A 27,034-nucleotide genomic window follows, 5' to 3' on the forward strand; every position below is an offset into this window, starting at 1 on the left:
GAGTGCTGTTTTCATTTCAAGGTGCCTAACAGCGTTTTTCAAGCCAAGTGAAGAATGGCACCGAGCATTTGCACACACTTAATTATCTTAATTATCTAAGATTATGAACTACTTTTAGCAAAGATAGTGAGCACAGCATAACCCCGAGAACTTACTTTCTCCATCTTGTCCAGCCACTCCTTGTTCTGAGCAAGTTCTGCCATGAAGGTCTGGTGTTTTAGCCACTTCTTATGAAGCTTCTGAGTCTCGTCGCGAGATGTGTCGCGAGCCATTAGCATCTTTTCTGCCACCCAATCACCAATCTGTGAAACACACATCAACACAGGCGTTAGGAGTCACACTCAAAACTCATGTCTAACAAAAATCATGTGATCCTGTGGTCTGTGATCTGATTTTCACACCTATTCATTTCTTTAAAAAAAAGACATGAGCATACATAACATAGACATCTTCTATGACGAATATTACATTGAATGATTTAATAATATTTAATTATTATATTAGTATCAGAATCTGTGTGTCATACCAATATGCATATGCCATTTTTGTCATGTATCAAGAATATCATAAAACTATGAATGACTCTCCTTCAGAATTAAGAAGACCATGATATTCATGACTCAAAAATGCATTGTAAAAAACAAACAAACAAACGTTAAAAAAATTAGGCTATTAACAAAACTTTGCATGTGTAATGAAAAATTTTATTACTTTTTACTTTCACCACAATATATTTAATTCTATAAATTATTATTATTTTTTAACTTTTGCTTGAAAACACATTACATTTCGAAGAATTCTTCATATACATATTTTAACATATTTTAAAAAGATTTTTCTTACAACAGATCATTAACGATAACATTTGTGATACACTGCATATAGAAAATAACACAAAACCGTAGTAAAACACTACTTTTACACTAAAGTCTGTCACTAAAGATGATCAAAAATGACCCAAAGAAAGTTTCCGATGTACAAACAAAATACCACTTTATTGTTCCTCTTCCTTTTCAAACAACAGCTTGTTATATCTGTTTTATTATATTTTATAGTAGTTGTCAGGTAAATGTCGTGCTGTGACAGCAGTGCGACATGCATTACTCAATCAAAAACTATTTTCTTTCTCATTATTTTACAGTTATTATGTTTATTTGTGATAAATAAAAAGTATATATATATATATATAAATATATATATTTATAGTCACACTGCAGAACTATTTAGGTGAACTGAAAAAAATAAATACAAATAAAATAATAAGAAGAAGAATAGGTTGAACCATTACCTAAAATATACACTTCACATTCAGTAAATGCATAAACATATTTCATGATGCAATATATAAAAATGGCAATATAATAATTGGAAAAAATTGATGAGTACATTATATGTGAACTAATAGTAGCCTAATTTGAAATATTATTATAACTACCACCTGAATCAGTTTGTGAAGAATCTGTCAGTCATGTTCCCAAATCCACATGTTCACCTGCAGCCCAGGTGAGCAGCACAAAACATCTCTGGCCAGAACACACACGCAAGCACAGTCCAAAAACAGCCCTGGATGAAATATTCAAGACATGTGCCGAGAACTCAGCGAGCACTATTTTTGGACCAAACTAAATCCTCAAATGACAGAATAAAATCCAGTGCATACAAGAAGCGCTGTGCATCTTAGTAGAAAATCCCCAAAAAGGTACAGAATATTAGCTGTCTGGAGGCCGGACTGAGTTACAGCCAGGAGAGAAATGAGCTCAGCAGTGGTGATTATCGATGTACAAACACTAGCCACGGACAGAGAGAGAGAGAGAGAGAGAGGGAGAGGGAGTGGGCGTTGGAGAGTGTCAAGAGGGAGGATGTGGGAAGCGTTTTATCCCTCCCTTCCTCAGAGTTATCCAGACACACTTCTCACCCCGTTTTTGCAGTCTTGCATCTCAAACAAATCCATATAGTCTTCTTTCAGTCCGTGCTATCTCTTTTCCTCTCCTCCTCCTGTTTTTTTAATATAAGCTTGACTCAATACTGCGGAGCTGAAAGACCCAGTTTCTCCCGCTGCAGCATCCACGATGAGAGAAAAGCATGCGGAGAGACAGACAGACGGAAAGCAAGGGAGAGAGACGAGGAGGGAGGGGGAGGAAACCATATCGAGAGAGGGGAGCCTACGTAGTTGCAGGCGTCACAAGGACAACACTAGGTTTTTTAATCGAATACGAATGAGAGACTGAGGCGCAGTGAAGCTATAGAGAAACAGAGGATCAAAAAATGAGGGAACGAGTAGTGATCTGACAGATCACAACCTGTACTCTTTAAAATAAAGGAGAAAAGAGAGGTTTCACAACGATACCACAGAAGAACCATTTTTCCTTCCCAAAATAACCTTTTAGTGATCAGTTCTTAAAAGCTCTGTTTTTGTATGGAAGCTGGTTTCTGCCAAAGGCAAAAAAAAAAAGAAAAAAAGAAAAAAAAAAGGAAATTGTAATTTTTTAACAGCACAACACTCACTTTTTCCTAACAATTCACACAAATTTAGCAATAGACAGTCAGAATGTAAACTCACAATTTTGAGGAACAAGTAAGAATTGTATAAATTTGAAGCTGTGAAAAATAAAGTCAATATTGTGAATCAGACAGGAAATGGTAGAACCAAAAGAACAAAATTCAGAGAAAAATAAAGTCAGAATTACGATATATCAACACAGAAGAGTGAAAAAAGTCTGATTAGTGTGATTGAAAGTCGTAATAACCATTTTTTTTGTAGTGGAACAGGCCTCTATAATTTTTTTTAGTGCAAAGAACATTTTATATATATATATATATATATATATATATATATATATATATATATAAATATATATACACCATATGGAATGTAAAGGTTCCAATAATGTTAAAGGTTCTTAATGAATCTTTATTTTTGAGAGTGTGCACATATACGTTAGGACAAGTCTAACCTCTCTAAGTGACCTTTTAGGTAAATCATGGCTATTCCTCAAAGAGTGAGTCCAAGAAAGAGTGAATGACCATCCAGGAACATGGGAATTAATTATCCAGTAAACTGATGGTTAACTACACCAAACACCAACACCAGAGAGATGTTTAAACTAAGACAATAACGTGATACTTCAGATCAGGAAACATCACAAAGGAACAACAACTGTGAGCAAATGAGAAAAGTGCCACATAGTTTATCATTCATTCAGTCAAATAACTGACTATTTCTGCTGTATGCACTATACACAGAAAGTCTGCATACAGTATACACTCTATGCTGTTTATAAACAACATGGCTTTGCATAGGAAGTATTTCTGCTATTTGATTTTCTAAACACATTGCATAAGAGAATGTGATTCAGAGCACTTGGACCATCTCTGATCATTTTGTTCTTATCCACACATGTTTGACAGCTCTTAGAGAAGGCAGAGATCTGTCCTCAGCCCTGCATTGAACACACACACACACACACACACACACACACACACACACACACACACACACACACACACACACATACTACTGAAGTTCCTACTCTCTCAGCTGAATAAGTGATGAGGAGACCGGCTAAATAATTGAGCATGAGAAAGGAAGAACAAGCAAAGTCTAAAGAAACTGGTAGGTTTGGGCCACACCGGGAGCCTCTTACTGTACAACTGCTTTCACACTGCATTTACCCACAATGCTCAGCTGTTCAGTGTCATTTAAAGACACAAACATAATGCCACATGTACTGGAAGACTTCTGTACAACATGACTAAGCTGAAAGATCGTAAGCCTAATGAATCAGTTTCTCACTGTAAAAAAAGAAATACACTTACAGTAAGTATGCTTTTATGGAAATAATATACTTAAAAGAATATACTTATGTGTGAACTCAGTTTAATGTTTTCGGATTATTGTTTAAATTCCTATTAAATGCAGTTAGTTCCAGAGAGTACTTTTTAACGACTTAAGTATATCTTTAAATTTAATTTCCTGAAATGTGGAAAACTAAAATGCATTTTAATGTTATTCTATTAAAATTTGTATGTCATGCATTTAACAATATATAATATGTTTTATAAAGTTGTAATATAGCACAGTTCAAAATATTTTCAACTCTAACTGTAATATCAAATAACACTACAGTTAAAACTAGATAAAAAAGTTCGTCAAGACAAACTTTAAGTTGGCTTGAGAAAGCCTGGCCAGTTTAAAGAGTTTAAAATTAAATTTTAAGTTAAGTTAAACAGTTTGATAATTGCTATGCAGTTGCTAGGGTACCCGGAGTGGTTGCTAAGGTGTTGCTATGTGGTTGCTAGGGTACCCGGAGTGGTTGCTAGGGTGTTGCTATGCGGTTGCTAGGGTACCTGGGATGGTTGCTAGGGTGTTGCTATGCGGTTGCTAGGGTACCCTGAGTGGTTGCTAAGGTGTTGCTATGCGGTTGCTAGGTTACCTGGGATGGTTGCTAGGGTGTTGCTATGCGGTTGCTAGGGTACCCTGAGTGGTTGCTAAGGTGTTGCTATGCGGTTGCTAGGGTATCTGGGATGGTTGCTAGGGTGTTGCTATGCGGTTGCTAGGGTACCCTGAGTGGTTGCTAAGGTGTTGATATGCGGTTGCTAGGGTATCTGGGATGGTTGCTAGGGTGTTGCTATGCGGTTGCTAGGGTACCCTGAGTGGTTGCTAAGGTGTTGCTATGCGGTTGCTAGGGTATCTGGGATGGTTGCTAGGGTGTTGCTATGTGGTTGCTAGGGTACCCTGAGTGGTTGCTAAGGTGTTGCTATGTGGTTGCTAGGGTACCCGGGGTGGTTTCTAAGATTTTGGTATGAGGTTGCTAGGATACCCTGGGGGGTTTCTAGGTTGGTTTGGATAGTTGCTAGAGTGTTGCTATGAAGATAGATAGATAGATAGATAGATAGATAGATAGATAGATAGATAGATAGATAGATAGATAGATAGATAGATTAGAAACAGACAGATTATAGATAGATAGATAGATAGATAGATAGATAGATAGATAGATAGATAGATAGATAGATAGATAGATAGATTAGAAACAGACAGATTATAGATAGATAGATAGATAGATAGATAGATAGATTAGAAACAGTCAGATTATAGATAGATAGATAGTTTAGAAACAGACAGATTATAGATAGATAGATAGATAGATAGATAGATAGATAGATAGATTAGAAACAGTCAGATTATAGATAGATAGATAGTTTAGAAACAGACAGATTATAGATAGATAGATAGATAGATAGATAGATAGATAGATAGATAGATTAGAAACAGTCAGATTATAGATAGATAGATAGATAGATTAGAAACAGACAGATTATAGATAGGTAGATAGATAGATAGATTAGAAACAGACAGATTATAGATAGATAGATAGATAGATAGATAGATAGATAGATAGATAGATAGATTAGAAACAGACAGATTATAGATAGATAGATAGATTAGAAACAGACAGATTATAGATAGATAGATAGATAGATAGATAGATAGATAGATAGATAGATAGATAGATAGATAGATAGATTAGAAACAGTCAGATTATAGATAGATAGATAGTTTAGAAACAGACAGATTATAGATAGATAGATAGATAGATAGATAGATAGATAGATAGATAGATAGATAGATAGATAGATAGATTAGAAACAGTCAGATTATAGATAGATAGATAGATAGAAAGATAGATAGATTAGAAACAGACAGATTATAGATAGATAGATAGATAGATAGATAGATAGATAGATAGATTAGAAACAGACAGATTATAGATAGATAGATAGATTAGAAACAGTCAGATTATAGATAGATAGATAGATAGATTAGAAACAGACAGATTATAGATAGATAGATAGATTAGAAACAGACAGATTATAGATAGATAGATAGATAGATAGATAGATAGATAGATAGATAGATAGATAGATAGATATGATAGATGAGTTTGAATGAGTTTGAATGGGTTAGTAATAGTACATAGAATATGTACATAGTACATAGACTATGAGTTTAATGGGCTTCAGTGTGTTTAGATTTGAATTTTTGACAGTTGGAGTTTGACGGAATGTTCAGATGAGCAGAGGCTTTTCAATGTAAGTCTATGGGAGTTTTTATGATTTTTAATCTTCATTTTTATGAAAACCGTAAGTCCGATCAGTTAGAAAAGATATAGCACACCCGGGGAGATCAGTCTGAAGAGCTGGGCCGAGTTTGGAGTCTGTAGAGTTAAAGCTCTAGGAGGAGTTAGAGTCAGAAGTTTTAGTCTCAGAAAAGGAAGAATAATAATAACTAGACTAGAATTAAAAGTTAGTGAACTAACTTTGATGTTGGCTTGGCCATCTTGGCCATGGAGCAAAAGAGCCAAAGTACTTGTGTGCCCAACATTGAGTTGCCCCGCTGCAAAATTAATACAAATAATAATGCCATAAAAAAATACACCTGCCACAGTCTTTTTCCATGCTCCCTTGCTGTTTTATTTTTTTTATAAAAAGCCTGGGCTATGATAACAGCTATGACAGGGTTGTCTAGCTGGATGTGAAATAAGTCATGCCTATTTTTCTCGTGTATGTATTTCACAGTCCTGCCACCGTCGCGTTGTGGGCAACGACACACAAGATTACTGAAACAATGCATTTTAAATCAAGGAGATCATAAGGGGTCCAAGCACAATGGTTTGTATAGATGATGCAGTTACACACTGTTTAAAATTGTTTAATTTGTACTGTATGTTCATTCTATTTATTTATTTGTGCTATTTACATAATGTTTACTTTTTTTAAGTTTGTTTTTGTTAATGTAAAATAGCACTGCATAGTCTTCACTGTAAGATAAAATACACAATCAAACCAAAATGTATTCAGACACCTTCAACATTTCTCACATAATCACAGTTTATTTGCTGTAGTTTAGAAAGTGGTAATAATATATGACAATAACTCAGAACAAATTCATCTTGATAATTTCGGATAACTTTGATAAAAAGATATGTAATGGAATCAACCAAAACTTCAGACTGTCAGTATGACAATATTTACACAACTATCAATACTTTGTTGAACAGTTACCAAGCAAGAAATGCTTCATTTGGTTCAGTCTGTGGTGTGAAAAGGTTGCATTAACAAGTAAAGAAAGAAACACTTAAGCAAAACATGGGCAGGTCCTTAATTATTATTTTTTTAAATAAATTTCACTGGTAGCCTACTGTATGAAGAATTAGTGGGTATAATATTTCACAGATCACTATTTTGCCATACTCACTTACATAAATGAACTAGTGGCCTGCACCCACTAGTAAAACAATTCTATCTGATTTTTGGATTGACTTTGGATAAATTCTTGTACTACAAGGTAATTCAGTCAAGAGCAGTGAGTGATTTACTTTCATTTTCATACATTAAAGACTCTGACAGCAGAGCTAGTAAATTAGGCGCGGTCCCTTTAAGAGACAAACGCATCCATTATGATGATACACATCCGATTTTTTTTTTGCAAATCTTTACTTTCACTTAAGACATAACCACATATTTATTCGAACACACTTTCCAACACGGGTATTTCGACATATTTTGTATGTATTTGTTGTCGGTACAAAAGCAAGAAGACTTTGAGACGCGTCTCTGCTTGCTCCCTGAACACCAGAACACCGCGCTGCTGAATTGAGCTCTTTTGCTTTTCGCTCTTTTTTCTGTATATTTAAACTGCGATTTGAATTTGTTCGTTCAGGTCCAGGAGGAAGTGAACGTCCTGAACGGCAGCTCTGTTCAGTGTTGCTGTCCCTGTCCGCGATACGCGCGGCTCTCTCTCGTGCACACGCGCCATCAGCTGCTCAGTTGTTTCCCGCAGCGCGGGGCTGAAGCGCGAGCTCACTGTGACGTTCCGCCTGATGATTCAGTTAGAAACCAGCTAAGACCAGCGTGACAGTGGCCAAAACTACTTTAAAACCATTTAATATATTATTCAAATTGTTTTGTGCCGTTTCGCTGCAGTGTTTTAATGTGAAAGGCTGTAAATGTGTACTTCAAGTGTTCAGAGAAATACATGGCGAGCTCGCTGTGATGTTCAGCCTGATGATTCAGTTAGAAACCAGCTAAGACCAGCGTGACAGTGGCCAAAACTACTTTAAAACCATTTAATATATTATTCTAATTGTTTTGTGCCGTTTCGCTGCAGTGTTTTAATGTGAAAGGCTGTAAATTCTCTGTGGACTTCAAGTGTTCAGAGAAATACATTGCCAGCTCGCGAGCAGTTGGCTGCCGCGAATATATAATGTTATTACTTTAAACAGTTCAGAAACATCTGAATTTAGCTCTTGGTGTGTTCTAACGTGTGGATTGCGTGTAATCGCGTTTTTAAAAGGTCTTAAATAAGAATGAATTCGCTAGTTCTCGGCTCCGTGTAGACAGCCTGGGCTGAGCAGCAGTATTTTTAACCAGTTTAAAAGTGAAACGAAACCCGACTCCGCCCCTAAATGTCATTGCAACTGTAGGGGCGCAATTTTTTTTTATTTTTTTTTACATTTAAAAATTAATAAAAAAAAAAACTTTAAGTCTGATCACTCTGAAAAGATATAGCACACACCACCCCTCTATCCCGCAGGTGTCTGCCGAGTTTGGGGCTTGTGGCTTTAAAGCCCTAGGAGGAGTAGCGTTCAGAATTTTTTTCTCAGAAGAATAATAATAATAAAAATAAAAATAAGTTTAAATAGCATAACAGTATGTTGGCTTGTTGCCAAGCCAACATAATTAAAAAGTTCGTCAAGACAAACTTTAAGTTGGCTTGAGAAAGCCTGACCAGAAAGTCTGAAAAAGTTTGAAAAGTTTGAAAAGATTGAAAAGTTTAAGAAGTTTAAAAAGTTTTAAGTTTGATGGTTTTCAGTCTGAGATAGATAAGATAGATAGATAGATAGATAGACACAGTCAGAAGATTGATAGATCTAGGGTCCCCAGGAGTGGTTGCTAAGGTGTTGGTATGCGGTTGCTAGGGTACCCTGAGTGGTTGCTAAGGTGTTGCTATGCGGTTGCTATGGTATCTGGGATGGTTGCTAGGGTGTTGCTATGCGGTTGCTAGGGTACCCTGAGTGGTTGCTAAGGTGTTGCTATGCGGTTGCTAGGGTACCCTGAGTGGTTGCTACGGTGTTGCTATGCGGTTGCTATGGTATCTGGGATGGTTGCTAGGGTGTTGCTATGCGGTTGCTAGGGTACCCTGAGTGGTTGCTAAGGTGTTGCTATGCGGTTGCTAGGGTGTTGCTATGCGGTTGCTAGGGTACCCTGAGTGGTTGCTAAGGTGTTGCTATGGTATCTGGGATGGTTGCTAGGGTGTTGCTATGCGGTTGCTAGGGTACCCTGAGTGGTTGCTAAGGTGTTGCTATGCGGTTGCTAGGGTATCTGGGATGGTTGCTAGGGTGTTGCTATGCGGTTGCTAGGGTATCTGGGATGGTTGCTAGGGTGTTGCTAAGCGGTTTCTAGGGTACCCTGAATGGTTGCTAAGTGTTGCTATGCGGTTGCTAGGGTACCCGGGGTGGTTGCTAAGATTTTGGTATGAGGTTGCTAGGATACCCTGGGTGGTTCCTAGGTTGGTTTGGATAGTTGCTAGAGTGTTGCTATGAAGATAGATAGATAGATAGATAGATAGATAGATAGATAGATAGATAGATAGATAGATAGATTAGTTTTAATATAGATAGATGAGTTTGAAGATAGATAGATAGATAGATATATAGATAGATAGATAGATAGATAGATAGATAGATAGATAGATAGATAGATAGATTAGTTTTAATATAGATAGATGAGTTTGAAAATAGATAGATAGATAGATAGATAGATAGATAGATAGATGAGTTTGAAGATAGATAGATAGATAGATAGATAGATAGATAGATAGATAGATAGATAGATAGATAGATAGATAGATGAGTTTGAATGAGTTTGAATGAGTTTGAATGGGTTAGTAATAGTACATAGGTTAGTCTGATTGATTCTAATGGGCTTCAGTGTGTTTAGATTTGAATTTTTGACAGTTGGAGTTTGACGGAATGTTCAGTTGAGCAGAGGCTTTTCAATGTAAGTCTATGGGAGTTTTTATGATTTTTAATCTTCATTTTTATGAAAACCGTAAGTCCGATCAGTTAGAAAAGATATAGCACACCCGGCGAGATCAGTCTGAAGAGCTGGGCCGAGTTTGGAGTCTGTAGAGTTAAAGCTCTAGGAGGAGTAGCAGTCAGAAATTTTAGTCTCAGAAAAAGAAGAATAATAATAAGTTTAAGACGGATTTCAGTAAGTTGGCTCTCTCAAGCCAACTTAACTAGATAAAAAAGTTCGTCAAGACAAACTTTAAGTTGGCTTGAGAAAGCCTGGCCAGTTTAAAGAGTTTAAAATTTAATTTTAAGTTAAGTTAAAAAGTTTGATAATTGCTATGCAGTTGCTAGGGTACCCGGAGTGGTTGCTAAGGTGTTGCTATGCGGTTGCTAGGGTACCCGGAGAGGTTGCTAAGGTGTTGCTATGCGGTTGCTAGGGTATCTGGGATGGTTGCTAGGGTGTTGCTATGCGGTTGCTAGGGTACCCTGAGTGGTTGCTAAGGTGTTGCTATGTGGTTGCTAGGGTACCCGGAGTGGTTGCTAAGGTGTTGCTATGCGGTTGCTAGGGTACCCAGAGTGGTTGCTAAGGTGTTGCTATGCGGTTGCTACGGAACACTTAGTGGTTGCTAAGGTGTTGCTATGCGGTTGCTAAGGTACCCTGAGTGGTTTCTAGGATGTTGCTATGCGGTTGCTAGGGTATCTGGGATGGTTGCTAGGGTGTTGCTATGCGGTTGCTAGGGTACTCTGAGTGGTTGCTAAGGTGTTGCTATGCGGTTGCTAGGGTACCTGGGATGGTTGCTAGGGTGTTGCTATGCGGTTGCTAGGGTACCCTGAGTGGTTGCTAAGGTGTTGCTATGCGGTTGCTAGGGTACCTGGGATGGTTGTTAGGGTGTTGCTATGCGGTTGCTAGGGTACCCTGAGTGGTTGCTAAGGTGTTGCTATGCGGTTGCTAGGGTATCTGGGATGGTTGCTAGGGTGTTGCTATGCGGTTGCTAGGGTACCCTGAGTGGTTACTAAGGTGTTGCTATGCGGTTGCTAGGGTTTCTGGGAAGGTTGCTAGGGTGTTGCTATGCGGTTGCTAGGGTACCCTGAGTGGTTGCTAAGGTGTTGCTATGCGGTTGCTATGGTATCTGGGATAGTTGCTAGGGTGTTGCTATGCGGTTGCTAGGGTTTTGTAATGAGGTTGCTAGGATACCCTGGGTGGTTTCTACGTTAGTTTGGATAGCTGCTAGAGTGTTGCTATGAAGATAGATAGATAGATAGATAGATAGATAGATAGATTAAAAACAGTCAGATTATAGATAGATAGATAGATAAGATAGATAGATAGATAGATAGATAGATAGATAGATAGATAGATAGATAGATTAGAAACAGATAGATTGTAGATAGATAGATTTTTTAGATAGATAGATAGATAGATAGATAGATAGATAGATAGATAGATAGATAGATAGATTAGAAACAGATAGATTGTAGTTAGATAGATAGATAGATAGATAGATAGATAGATAGATTAGAAACAGTCAGATTATAGATAGATAGATAGATAGATAGATAGATAGATAGATAGATAGATAGATAGATTAGAAACAGTCAGATTGTAGATAGATAGATTTTTTAGATAGATAGATAGATAGATAGATAGATAGATAGATAGATAGATAGATAGATAGATAGATAGATTAGAAACAGATAGATTGTAGTTAGATAGATAGATAGATAGATTAGAAACAGTCAGATTATAGATAGATAGATAGATAGATAGATAGATAGATTAGAAACAGTCAGATTATAGATAGATAGATAGATAGATAGATAGATAGATAGATAGATATATATGATATGATAGATGAGTTTGAATGAGTTTGAATGGGTTAGTAATAGTACATAGACTATGAGTTTAATGGGCTTCAGTGTGTTTAGATTTGAATTTTTGACAGTTGGAGTTTGACGGAATGTTCAGATGAGCAGAGGCTTTTCAATGTAAGTCTATGGGAGTTTTTATGATTTTTAATCTTCATTTTTATGAAAACCGTAAGTCCGATCAGTTAGAAAAGATATAGCACACCCGGGGAGATCAGTCTGAAGAGCTGGGCCGAGTTTGGAGTCTGTAGAGTTAAAGCTCTAGGAGGAGTTAGAGTCAGAAGTTTTAGTCTCAGAAAAGGAAGAATAATAACTAGATAAAAAAGTTCGTCAAGACAAACTTTAAGTTGGCTTGAGAAAGCCTGACCAGAAAGTCTGAAAAAGTTTGAAAAGTTTGAAAAGTTTGAAAAGATTGAAAAGTTTAAGTTTAAAAAGTTTTAAGTTTGATGGTTTTCAGTCTGAGATAGATAGATAGAGAGATAGATAGATAGATAGATAGATAGATAGACAGTCAGAAGATAGATAGATAGTTAGATAGATATATAGGTAGATAGATAGTTTGAAAATGTGAAAAGTTTAAAAAGTTTAAAAAGATTTAAGTTTAAGAAGTATAAAAATGACAGTGATTAACATATTGTTAGCATTACAAGCAAGTGACTATCATGTGACAAGCATGTACTTAGCATGATTAGCAAGGTATCTAGCATGTCGCTAGCATAATTTGCAAGTGACTAGCCATGTCGTTAGCATGATTAGCAAGTTACTAGCATGTCGCTAGCATGATTAGCAAGTTACTAGCATGTCGCTAGCATGATGTTAACATGATTAGCATGTTTCTAGCATGCGACTAGCATGTTGATAACATGATTTTAACATGATTAGCATGCGACTAGCATGTTGCTAGCATGATTTTAGCATGATTAGCATGTTGCTAGAATGATTTTAGCATGATTAGCATGCGACTAGCATGTTGCTAGCATGATTTTAGCATGATTAGCATGTTGCTAGCATGATTTTAGCATGATTAGCATGTTGCTAGCATGATTTTAGCATGATTAGCATGCGACTAGCATGTTGCTAGCATGATTTTAGCATGATTAGCATGTTGCTAGCATGATTTTAGCATGATTAGCAGGCGACTAGCATTTTGCTAGCATGATTTTAGCATGATTAGCATGTTGCTAGCATGATTTTAGCATGATTAGCATGCGACTAGCATGTTGCTAGCATGATTTTAGCATGATTAGCATGTTGCTAGCATGATTTTAGCATGATTAGCATGTTGCTAGCATGATTTTAGCATGATTAGCAGGCGACTAGCATGTTGCTAGCATGATTTTTAGCATGACTAGCATGTTGCTAGCATGATTTTAGCATGATTAGCATGCGACTAGCATGTTGCTAGCATGATTTTAGCATGATTAGCATGTTGCTAGCATGATTTTAGCATGATTAGCATGTTGCTAGCATGATTTTAGCATGATTAGCATGCGACTAGCATGTTGCTAGCATGATTTTTAGCATGACTAGCATGTTGCTAGCATGATTTTAGCATGATTAGCATGCGACTAGCATGTTGCTAGCATGATTTTAGCATGATTAGCATGTTGCTAGCATGATTTTAGCATGATTAGCATGTTGCTAGCATGATTTTAGCATGATTAGCATGCGACTAGCATGTTGCTAGCATGATTTTAGCATGATTAGCATGTTGCTAGCATGATTTTAGCATGATTAGCATGTTGCTAGCATTATTTTAGCATGATTAGCATGCGACTAGCATGTTGCTAGCATGATTTTTAGCATGACTAGCATGTTGCTAGCATGATTTTAGCATGATTAGCCTGCAACTAGCATATTGCTAGCATGATTTTAGCATGATTAGCATGTTGCTAGCATGATTTTAGCATGATTAGCATGTTGCTAGCATGATTTTAGCATGATTAGCATGCGACTAGCATGTTGCTAGCATGATTTTAGCATGATTAGCATGTTGCTAGCATGATTTTAGCATGATTAGCAGGCGACTAGCATGTTGCTAGCATGATTTTAGCATGATTAGCATGTTGCTAGCATGATTTTAGCATGATTAGCATGTTGCTAGCATGATTTTAGCATGATTAGCATGCGACTAGCATGTTGCTAGCATGATTTTTAGCATGACTAGCATGTTGTTAGGATAGATAGATAGATAGATAGATAAGTTTGAATAGATGATAGATAGATAGATAGATAGATAGATAGATAGATAGATAGATAGATAGATAGATAGATAGATAGATGAGTTTGAATATAGATAGATAGATAGATGAGTTTGAATATAGATAGATAGATAGATGAGTTTGAATATAGATAGATAGATAGATAGATAGATAGATAGATAGATGAGTGTGATAGATAGATAGATAGATAGATAGATAGATATATAGATAGATAGATAGATGAGTTTGATGATAGATAGATAGATAGATAGATAGATAGATAGATAGATAGATAGATTAGTTTTAATATAGATAGATAAGTTTGATAGATAGATAGATAGATAGATAGATAGATAGATAGATAGATAGATAGATTAGTTTTAATATAGATAGATAGATGAGTTTGAATATAGATAGATAGATGAGTTTGATTATAGATAGATGAGTTTGATTATAGATAGATAGATAGATTAGTTTTAATATAGATAGATGAGTTTGATAGATAGATAGATAGATAGATAGATAGATAGATAGATAGATAGATAGAGTTTGAATATAGATAGATAGATGAGTTTGAATGAGTTTGAATGGGTTAGTAATAGTACATAGGTTAGTCTGATTGAGTCTAATGGGCTTCAGTGTGTTTAGATTTGAATTTTTGACAGTTGGAGTTCACGGAATGTTCAGATGAGCAGAGGCTTTTCAATGCAAGTCTATGGGATTTTTATGATTTTTAATCTTCAGTTTTATGAAAAGTATAAGTCCGATCAGTTAGAAAAGATATAGCACACCCGGCGAGATTAGTCTGAAGAGCTGGTCCGAGTTTGGAGTCTGTAGAGTTAAAGCTCTAGGAGGAGTTAGAGTTGATAATTTAGTCTAAGAATAATAATAATAACTAGATAAAAAAGTTTGTCAAGACAAACTTTAAGTTGGCTTGAGAAAGCCTGACCAGAAAGTTTGAAAAGTTTGAAAAGTTTGAAAATGTGAAAAGTTTAAAAAGTTTAAAAAGATTAAAAAGTTTAAGAAGTATTAAAATGACAGTGATTAACATATTGCTAGCATTACAAGCAAGTGACTACCATGTGACAAGCATGTACTTAGCATGATTAGCAAGGTATCTAGCATGTCGCTAGCATAATTAGCAAGTGACTAGCCATGTCGCTAGCATGATTAGCAAATTACTAGCATGTCTCTAACATGTTTCTAGCATGATTAGCATGCGACTATCATGTTGCTAGCATGATTTTAGCATGATTAGCATGTTGCTAGCATGATTTTAGCATGATTAGCATTCGACTAACATGTTGCTAGCATGATTAACATGTCTCTAGCATGATTAGCATGTTGCTAGCATGTCGCTAGCATAGTTAGCAAGTGACTAGCCATGTCGTTAGCATTATTAGCAAGTTACTAGCATGTCGCTAGCATGATTAGCAAGTTACTAGCATGTCGCTAGCATGTTGTTAGCATGATAAGCATGTTTCTAACATGTGACTAGCATGTTCCTAGCATGATTTTAGCATGATTAACATGTTGCTAGTATGATTTTAGCATGATTAGCATGCGACTAGCATGTTGCTAGCATGATTTTAGCATGATTACCATGTTGCTAGCATGATTTTAGCATGATTAGCATGCGACTAGCATGTTGCTAGCATGATTTTAGCATGATTAGCATGCGACTAACATGTTGCTAGCATGATTTTAGCATGATTAGCATGTTGCTAGCATGATTTTACCATGATTAGCATGCGACTATCATGTTGCTAGCATGATTTTAGCATGATTAGCATGTTGCTAGCATGATTTTAGCATGATTAGCATGCGACTAACATGTTGCTAGCATGATTTTAGCATGATTAGCATGTTGCTAGCATGATTTTACCATGATTAGCATGCGACTAGCATGTTGCTAGCATGATTTTAGGATGATTAGCATGTTGCTAGCATGATTTTAGCATGATTAGCATGTTGCTAGCATGTTGCTAGCATGATTTTAGCATGATTAGCATGTTGCTAGCATGATTTTAGCATGATTAGCATGCGACTAGCATGTTGCTAGCATGATTTTAGCATGATTAGCATGCGACTAGCATGTTGCTAGCATGATTTTAGCATGATTAGCATGTTGCTAGCATGATTTTAGCATGATAAGCATGTTGCTAGCATGATTTTAGCATGATTAGCATGCGACTAGCATGTTGCTAGCAAGATTTTAACATGATTAGCATGTTGCTAGCATGATTTTAGCATGATTAGCATGCGACTAGCATGTTGCTAGCATGATTTTAGCATGATTAGCATGCGACTAACATGTTGCTAGCATGATTTTAGCATGATTAGCATGTTGCTAGCATGATTTTAGCATGATTAGCATGCGACTAGCATGTTGCTAGCATGATTTTAGCATGATTAGCATGCGACTAGCATGTTGCTAGCATGATTTTAGCATGATTAGCATGATTAGCATGTTGTTAGCATGATTCTAGCATGATTAGCATGCGACTAGCATGTTGCTAGCATGATAAGCATGTTTCTAACATGTGACTAGCATGTTCCTAGCATGATTTTAGCATGATTAACATGTTGCTAGTATGATTTTAGCATGATTAGCATGCGACTAGCATGTTGCTAGCATGATTTTAGCATGATTACCATGTTGCTAGCATGATTTTAGCATGATTAGCATGCGACTAGCATGTTGCTAGCATGATTTTAGCATGATTAGCATGCGACTAACATGTTGCTAGCATGATTTTAGCATGATTAGCATGTTGCTAGCATGATTTTACCATGATTAGCATGCGACTATCATGTTGCTAGCATGATTTTAGCATGATTAGCATGTTGCTAGCATGATTTTAGCATGATTAGCATGCGACTAACATGTTGCTAGCATGATTTTAGCATGATTAGCATGTTGCTAGCATGATTTTACCATGATTAGCATGCGACTAGCATGTTGCTAGCATGATTTTAGGATGATTAGCATGTTGCTAGCATGATTTTAGCATGATTAGCATGTTGCTAGCATGTTGCTAGCATGATTTTAGCATGATTAGCATGTTGCTAGCATGATTTTAGCATGATTAGCATGCGACTAGCATGTTGCTAGCATGATTTTAGCATGATTAGCATGCGACTAGCATGTTGCTAGCATGATTTTAGCATGATTAGCATGTTGCTAGCATGATTTTAGCATGATAAGCATGTTGCTAGCATGATTTTAGCATGATTAGCATGCGACTAACATGTTGCTAGCATGATTTTAGCATGATTAGCATGTTGCTAGCATGATTTTAGCATGATTAGCATGCGACTAGCATGTTGCTAGCATGATTTTAGCATGATTAGCATGCGACTAGCATGTTGCTAGCATGATTTTAGCATGATTAGCATGATTAGCATGTTGTTAGCATGATTCTAGCATGATTAGCATGCGACTAGCATGTTGCTAGCATGATTTTAGCATGATTAGCATGTTGCTAGCATGTCTCTAGCATGACTAGCATGCGACTAGCATGTTGCTAGCATGATTTTAGCATGATTAGCATGTTGCTAGCATGATTTTAACATGATTAGCATGCGACTAGCATGTTGCTAGCATGATTTTAGCATGATTAGCATGTTGCTAGCATGATTTTAGCATGATTAGCATGCGACTAGCATGTTGCTAGCATGATTTTAGCATGATTAGCATGTTGCTAGCATGTCTCTAGCATGACTAGCATGCGACTAGCATGTTGCTAGCATGATTTTAGCATGATTACCATGTTGCTAGCATGATTTTAGCATGATTAGCATGCGACTAGCATGTTGCTAGCATGATTTTAGCATGATTAGCATGTTGTTAGGATAGATAGATAGATAGATAGATAGATAGATAGATAGATAGATAGATAGATAGATAGATAGATAGAAACAGTCAGTAGATAGATAGATAGCTAGATAGAAACAGTCAGAAGATAGATAGATAGATAGATAGATAGATAGATAGATAGATAGATAGATAGATAGAAGGAGTCAGAAGATAGATAGATAGATAGATAGATAGATAGATAGATAGATAGATAGAGTCAGAAGATAGATATATAGATAGATAGATAGATAGATAGATAGATAGATAGATAGATAGATAGATAGATAGATAGATAGATGGAGTTTGAAGATAGATAGAAAGATATATAGATAGATAGATGAGTTTGATTATAGATAGATAGATAGATGAGTTTGATTATAGATAGATAGATAGATAGATAGATAGATAGATAGATAGATAGATAGATGAGTTTGATTATAGATAGATAGATAGATGAGTTTGATTATAGATAGATAGATAGATAGATAGATAGATAGATAGATAGATAGATAGATAGATAGATAGATAGATAGATAGATGAGTTTGATTATAGATAGATAGATAGATGAGTTTGATTATAGATAGATAGATAGATGAGTTTGATTATAGATAGATAGATAGATAGATAGATAGATAGATAGATAGATAGATAGATAGATAGATAGATAGATGAGCTTGATTATAGATAGATGAGTTTGATTATAGATAGATAGATAGATAGATAGATAGATAGATAGATAGATAGATAGATAGATAGATAGATAGATAGATAGATAGATAGATAGATAGATGAGTTTGATTATAGATAGATAGATGAGTTTGATGATAGATAGATAGATAGAAACAGTTAGTAGATAGATAGATAGATAGATAGATAGATAGATAGATAGATAGATAGATAGATAGATAGATAGATGAGTTTGAATATAGATAGATAGATAGATAGATAGATAGATAGATAGATAGATAGATAGATGAGTTTGAATATAGATAGATAGATAGATAGATAGATAGATAGATAGATAGATAGATAGATAGATAGATAGATAGATAGATGAGTTTGAATGAGTTTGAATGGGTTAGTAATAGTACATAGGTTAGTCTGATTGAGTCTAATGGGCTTCAGTGTGTTTAGATTTGAATTTTTGACAGTTGGAGTTTGACGGAATGTTCAGTTGAGCAGAGGCTTTTCAATGTAAGTCTATGGGATTTTTATGATATTTAATCGTTATTTTTATGAAAACCGTAAGTCCGATCAGTTAGAAAAGATATAGCACACCCGGCGAGATCAGTCTGAAGAGCTGGTCCGAGTTTGGAGTCTGTAGAGTTAAAGCTCTAGGAGGAGTTAGAGTTGATAATTTTGTCTCAGAAGAATAATAATAATAAGTTTAAATAGAATATCAGTAAGTTGGCTTTCTCAAGCCAACTTAACTAGAATTAAAAGTTAGTGAACTAACTTTGATGTTGGCTTGGCCATCTTGGCCATGGAGCAAAAGAGCCAAAGTACTTGTGTGCCCAACATTGAGTTGCCCCGCTGCAAAATTAATACACATAATAATGCCATAAAAAAATACACCTGCAACAGTCTTTTTCCATGCTCCCTTGCTGTTTTCTTTTTTTAATAAAAAGCCTGGGCTATGATAACAGCTATGACAGGGTTGTCTAGCTGGATGTGAAATAAGTCATGCCTATTTTTCTCGTGTATGTATTTCACAGTCCTGCCACCGTTGCGTTGTGGGCAACGACACACAAGATTACTGAAACAATGCATTTTAAATCAAGGAGATCATAAGGGGTCCAAGCACAATGGTTTGTATAGATGATGCAGTTACACACTGTTTAAAATTGTTTAATTTGTACTGTATGTTCATTCTATTTATTTATTTGTGCTATTTACATAATGTTTACTTTTTTTAAGTTTGTTTTTGTTAATGTAAAATAGCACTGCATAGTCTTCACTGTAAGATAAAATACACAATCAAACCAAAATGTATTCAGACACCTTCAACATTTCTCACATAATCACAGTTTATTTGCTGTAGTTTAGAAACTGGTAATAATATATGACAATAACTCAGAACAAATTCATCTTGATAATTTCGGATAACTTTGATAAAAAGATATGTAATGGAATCAACCAAAACTTCAGACTGTCAGAATGACAATATTTACACAACTATCAATACTTTGTTGAACAGTTACCAAGCAAGAAATGCTTAATTTGGTTCAGTCTGTGGTGTGAAAAGGTTGCATTAACAATTAAAGAAAGAAACACTTAAGCAAAACATGGGCAGGTCCTTAATTATTATTTTTTTAAATCAATTTCACTGGTAGCCTACTGTATGAATAATTAGTGGGTATAATATTTCACAGATCACTATTTTGCCATACTCACTTACATAAATGAACTAGTGGCCTGCACCCACTAGTAAAACAATTCTATCTTATTTTTGGATTGACTTTGGATAAATTCTTGTACTACAAGGTAATTCAGTCAAGAGCAGTGAGTCATTTACTTTCATTTTCATACATTAAAGACTCTGACAGCAGAGCTAGTAAATTAGGCGCGGTCCCTTTAAGAGACAAACGCATCCATTATGATGATACACATCCGATTTTTTTTTTGCAAATCTTTACTTTCACTTAAGACATAACCACATACTTATTCGAACACACTTTCCAACACGGGTATTTCGACATATTTTGTATGTATTTGTTGTCGGTACAAAAGCAAGAAGACTTTGAGACGCGTCTCTGCTTGCTCCCTGAACAACACCGCGCTGCTGAATTGAGCTCTTTTGCTTTTCGCTCTTTTTTCTGTTTATTTAAACTGCGATTTGAATTTGTTCGTTCAGGTCCAGGAGGAAGTGAACGTCCTGAACGACAGCTCTGTTCAGTGTTGCTGTCCCTGTCCGCGATACGCGCGGCTCTCTCTCGTGCACACGCGCCATCAGCTGCTCAGTTCAGTTTCCCGCAGCGCGGGGCTGAAGCCAACTTGATGTGTTGAATGCTCGGAGCACGTTATAAAACGTATTCTTAAAATACACATTTCTGTTTTAATAAATGGTCATATTAAATCATAGCATAACACATAAGTAGGTACAAAAATAATCAGTGATGCATGCGACCCTTTTGGTCTCAGTGTAGCTCCCTGCTTTACCATGTTATGCAACGCTGAGCAATTGCTGCGACGTTAAGCCTGACAGAGAAATCTCACAAGCACATATAAACACTCATTTTCATATGTGTAATATATTCTTCTAATTGTTTTGTGCCGTTTCGCTGCAGTGTTTTAATGTGAAAGGCTGTAAATGTGTACGTCAAGTGTTCAGACAAATACATCGCGAGCTCATCTGTGACGTTCAGCATGATGATTCAGTTAGAAACCAGCTAAGACCAGCGTGACAGTGGCCAAAACTACTTTAAAACCATATAATATATTATTCTAATTGTTTTGTGCCGTTTCGCTGCAGTGTTTTAATGCGAAAGGCTGTAAATTCTCTGTGGACTTCAAGTGTTCAGAGAAATACATCGCCAGCTCGCGAGCAGTTGGCTGCCGCGAATATATAATGTTATTACTTTAAACAGTTCAGAAACATCTGAATTTAGCTCTTGGTGTGTTCTAACGTGTGGATTGCGTGTAATCGCGTTTTTAAAAGGTCTTAAATAAGAATGAATTCGCTAGTTCTCGGCTCCGTGTAGACAGCCTGGGCTGAGCAGCAGTATTTTTAACCAGTTTAAAAGTGAAACGAAACCCGACTCCGCCCCTAAATGTCATTGCAACTGTAGGGGCGCAATTTTTCTCAGACAATGTAAGTCTATGGGTAATGAATTTTGACATTTAAAAATTAATAAAAAAAAAACTTTAAGTCTGATCACTCTGAAAAGATATAGCACACACCACCGCTCTATCCCGCAGGTGTCTGCCGAGTTTGGGGCTTGTGGCTTTAAAGCCCTAGGAGGAGTAGCGTACAGAATTTCTGTCAGAAAAATAATAATAAGAAAAAGAAGAAGTTTAAATAGCATAACAGTATGTTGGCTTGTTGCCAAGCCAACATAATAATAATAATAAGTTTAAATAGAATATCAGTAAGTTGGCTCTCTCAAGCCAACTTAATAATAAGTTTAAGACGGATTTCAGTAAGTTGGCTTTCTCAAGCCAACTTAATTATAATTACCGTAAGTGCTTTACATGTACTATAGCATGTTAGTCAACACATAAAAATTGTGTACTTGTTTGAAAAATGACAAAAGTTTGTTAAACATGATAAATTTTACTTTAAATTAAAACTTTCAATTTATCATTACTACAAAATGTACTTTTTAAAAGTGTACTTAAGTGTGTTAAAAGAACAAAGCCATTAAAATGCATCTCTTTAAGTGCACTTAAGTAGTCTTTTATATCATTAATTAATAATATCTTTAAAAGTGCACATTAAATTAAATTAAACACACTCTTGTTCACAAGGGTCAGCAAAGTTTCCTGCAACAAACCCTTTGTCCAAATGATGTGCTGATCATAGTCAATCAGACATAGCTGATGTTTAATATACAGTCATATGGAGCAGGGTTTTGGACCAATGAGCTTTCACTGTGGGCGAGATTAAAGGAAATGATGACACTGTTTTTAAAAACAAGTGACCATTAAAATGTCCTGCAGCTCGACCAGCTTGACTAAAACACATATCACTTTATTGTATTGCAACTGGTTAGGACACTCCCTAAGAGTCATTTATTTAAATGTTGCAACATTTGCAAGTTACAAAGAATAGTAGAAAAAAGCCTGAGCTTAACGTCCAAATATTTCTGCTACATTGACATCCTGCATTTTACTGATGCACAGATTTACTTACAGCGAGGCAAACATCTTTTGGTTAAAAAATCATGACTCGCACAAGTTTCACTCAAAAACAAAGACAAAGCGTGACAGTTTTATGGTCTGTGCTCGGCTGGCACTCATCCTACCTCATGGCAGTCTTGTAGAAACCTCTGGAGCTCCCACTGGTCATTGAGTTTATGAAGCCACTGCTGAGCGTGTTCACGGTTCTGTTTCCCTCTGTGAGACGCACATAGACACAGAAACAATCAGAAACTTGTTTCTTATTTATGATTAAACAGTTAATTTTTTGTGACAGTGTTTCATAGCCGAGTCTCTGTTTAAAACAGAAGGTCATTACAGATTCCATACACAAATGCGCTTCGAAATCCAATTTCACGCTCCTCACTGAGACTGCATTCAGATCAGTGACTGTGGATTCTCAGCGAGTTTCTTTGTTATGCCTCTATGGAAAAAATCATCTCAAATTCAGTGTGTCTATAGGAGCAGCTGCACGTTCTGTGCCACAGTGAGATGGAGGCCAGATACAGATGTCAGGTGATAAGACGTCTTCGAAGGACTGCTTTTAAAAATGAAAGTGCAACACGGTTTCATTAACAATGGTAATTGATGACAGAATAGAGGTTTTGCTATGAAGCAGAATTAAAGAACAGTTGAACACAATACAGCCTAACCAATAGTAAAGTGATTTTTTAGGAAAGCGTGCCATTTCTGCATCATTTATGACATACCAGATATGGTTAACAGGATACTAAGCTTAGTCTTCTTATTTGATGAAGTCACAATATGTGACGCAAAATACAAATAAAAAAACTGTTTTTCATTGGAAAGTTTTAACTTTTTCAAATGTATCACCAATTCATTTAATGGAAGAATTTAAATCTAGGTCAAATGGGATGAACAAGAAAAAAATACTTAACATTTGTTTTTATTGAAATTAAAATAGGTTTTCATTGTATATATTTCTTTATAAAAATATAGAAATTTTTGTATTTTCAGGCTGAAAGCACACTTCAGCATATTTACATTATATGAAATGCAATTAGTTGAACTTTTTGAGTTTGTTTGACCCACTTAAATGGGACATCTTAATATGTAATTTCATAATTTTTCCATTGTCTTTATAATATGGTTAAAGTGCACTCCCGAACGTACTGACAAGCATTTACTGTAAATTACTCTTTACAGTCATTTTCTCTTATTGTAATTTTTTTTAAGTACACTTAGGTGGCCTTTTATTTCATGAATATTATTTTATCTGCAAGCAACAGTTTATTAAAAACATACATACATAGTTTTGAAGTGCACTACAAGTTTAATATAATTACAAAGGCTGTTTAACCCCAAAACACTTAAATTCAACAAGGTTGAAAATAGCAGTATCATAGAAATATTAAAATATTTTTTGTTTTAATTATAATGTATTATGTAGAGATGTTTTGACCCTGACATTTGTGCTTTTTTTAGTTGCTTATAAAAATAGTTTAAAGTTAAATTAACTTTCTTTTCTTAAAGTTTAAGAATCTGCATTTGAATAATATTACATATTTTGTTGACCACCAATCTGAATATTAGATTTTCCTAGACTTGATCAGACATAAAAAATATGATTCATTCAATAATTTTGGAAGTTTTCGAATTCTTAAGAACCAACCTAAGCCTGTTTCTGCCACCAAATAAAAAAATTCAAAAAGGTAATTGCGACTTTTAATCTCACAAAATTGACTTTTATCTTGCAATTATGAGAAATAAAGTTGCAGGTGCATGACATACACTTGCAATTCTGGCTTTTTTCTCCATATTGAGAGTTTATCTCTCACAATTGTGAATTTTTTTGCAGACTTGCGACTTTCTTAGAATTCCAAATTTATGTCTCGCAATTGCTTCTTCTCTCAGAATTGTGAGATGCGAATTTTAGTCCATTTACAAACTTACATTTTACAATTCTAAGAAAAAATGTCAGAATTTTGAGTTGATATCTCACAACTACGAGTTTTAGAATTCTGAGAATGAAAGTAGAAATAAAATTTCTACAAGGAACTTTGCTGCAGTTACACAAACTAGCTGGTGACTATTTACAGGCACTGCGTAATATCACTGCACTTACCGCACCTGTGGTACAGCAGCAAAGTTCCTTGATTATTATACGGGAATGAAAGTATAGTTCCTAGCCATATCGGCCTAACTTTACATTTTCCATCATTTTTAGAACACAATGTAACTACAGAAGAAATTATAAATAGGAAAAATATAGAAACTCTTTGGTCATTTTTGAGCGAGATGCTAACGGTCTAATCAGTTTCAATTATCTATGCTAAGCTAAGCTAAAAGTGCAACCGCCACACCCTGAGATCGGCTGAATGGTTTAGAAAACGATTAAACTAAACTGTTTAACACTAAGGGAATTGGAAAATGAGTCTATTTTCAAAAAAGTGGAGTGTTCTTTTAAAAGTACACACACACATAAAAAAATGTTTTGTATTTGTATAGGTATTTGAGGTTCTATATAACACCACTAAGTGGTTCTTTGGCTCGTAATCATAAGGAAATCAATGTAAGTGCTTTTCAATTTTTTTTAAATATCAAAAGATTTTAAGTCAGAAACATAACTATATTCAACTTGAACTTCTCTTCTGACCTATCACTTTTCTTGCAATTTGTTTAACATAAAAGTTTTAGAGTTGTGAGATAAAGTCACAACAGCCTTTTTAATTTTTATATTCAATGGCAGAAATGAGCTTCCACACCAACCAGCTCTATGCAGCATAAATGTTCTCATAAGTGTTGTGGTTTTGACCTGTTAGCGAGCAGATCCACTCTCTCTCTGATGCGCTCTGAATAGATGTTGTTCTGACTGATGAGGCTCTCTCCCGCCTCTATGACAGCTTTAATGCGGTGCAGGTTGAGCTCCATGGTGGTGGTAAAGTCCTTGTGCTTTTTGATGGCTGCCTCCACTGTCTCCACTGTGGTGGGGAGCTCCACGTGGGCCAGCGCTGACTCCTGGGGAGAGGAGAGAAAGACAGGGTGAAATACTGCATAAAGAAAGCATCTAAACTGAGTCCAGATCAATTACACTAAAAGCAAATCCATAATCAGGGCAAACGGCAAGCCGTTGGTGCTGCAATAACACTTTGAGACAATATCAATGCTCACATATTCTTCTGTGATGATTGCACAAATGTTTTCTAACTCGGTCAGTTCTACAGATTGAAGGCACCAATACAAATGGTCTACTTAAATTCATTTTTCTTGCAAACAGAAACAATGTTGATAATTCTTAAAACCATAATTTTGTAAATATGTTTAGTTGTCCTCACAATGTTCCCATTTATAAAGGTGAAGCTCAAACAATCTCAAGGAAAAGTGGCTAATGAATGCCACTGCCATGTGTGTTACTGGAAACCAGTTCACACTCGATGAATCTGTGCCCGCAGGCAACAGAAAACCACTCTGGGCTTTCAGCAAACCACAAAAGACACGGGTTGAGGAAATGTATGTCCTCTGGCATTTAAACCACATTTATGATATTCTTATAAAGTGATGACCAAACATAAAAGCAGCAAATGTCTGTGAATATGAACTGAGCAATGACCTTAAACTGCCCTGATGCTCCTGACATTTACAGATGTGACCTGAAAAACATCAGTCAGATCTGTTCCTGTGTCCTAATGGTCGGCTAACTAGAACAGAACAGTCATTAAGTGTCTTATCTCAATTGTTTTTTCTAGACAGTAATGAGATCTAAAAGAGAGCAAATGGAGATTTCTCTCAATTGCATTTAACTTTTTACTCAGGTTTGCCTCATTTCTGAGGGTGAATTGGTTTGGACTAAAGTGCTGAAACCTGCCATGTCTAAACCCTAGCTTTAGAAGAGAGCTCAACAATTAACCCTATTAATTCTATTAAAACTTAGAATGTTAATTTTATGAGAAATATTAGAGACAAAACTGGTTATTAAATATACAGCGGGGGAAAATAAGTATTTGACACATCAGCATTTTTATCAGTAAGGGGATTTCTAAGTGGGCTATAGAGGTCGGGATCGTTGCGTCACGTCGCAATGCATTGTGGGAATCGCGGTACAGAAGTAGATGTACTGTATAGTAGGCATTAGGTAACGTTGGTCATTTGATCATTAATTTTGATTATTTTTTGGAAAATGGTTCAGTATTTCTGTATTGTGAACTGCTGTAAT

The 27,034-nt window shown here is 35.8% G+C and overlaps 1 protein-coding gene across 6 annotated transcripts in view; it reads right to left on the reverse strand.

Moving 5' to 3' along the window:
- Positions 1–27,034, reverse strand: part of LOC127977721 (spectrin beta chain, non-erythrocytic 4-like) — a 90,196-nt gene that overhangs the window by 29,596 nt on the left and 33,566 nt on the right. For 5 of the 6 annotated variants that reach the window (XR_008158293.1, XM_052582762.1, XM_052582764.1 and 2 more), the window contains exons 17-19: positions 25,637–25,839; positions 22,968–23,058; positions 156–302 (exon numbers count right to left, since the gene is read on the reverse strand). Coding sequence is in view for 5 of the 6 variants with exons in the window: in XM_052582762.1 (XP_052438722.1) it covers positions 156–302; positions 22,968–23,058; positions 25,637–25,839 (441 nt within the window). In the remaining variant the exon portion in view is untranslated. Of the gene's footprint in view, positions 1–155; positions 303–1,438; positions 2,076–22,967; positions 23,059–25,636; positions 25,840–27,034 lie in introns of those variants that run through there. The other variant, XM_052582763.1, reaches the window with a different exon arrangement.

Source organism: Carassius gibelio, chromosome B18 (assembly GCF_023724105.1).
Source record: "Carassius gibelio isolate Cgi1373 ecotype wild population from Czech Republic chromosome B18, carGib1.2-hapl.c, whole genome shotgun sequence".
Lineage (NCBI taxonomy): Eukaryota > Metazoa > Chordata > Actinopteri > Cypriniformes > Cyprinidae > Carassius > Carassius gibelio.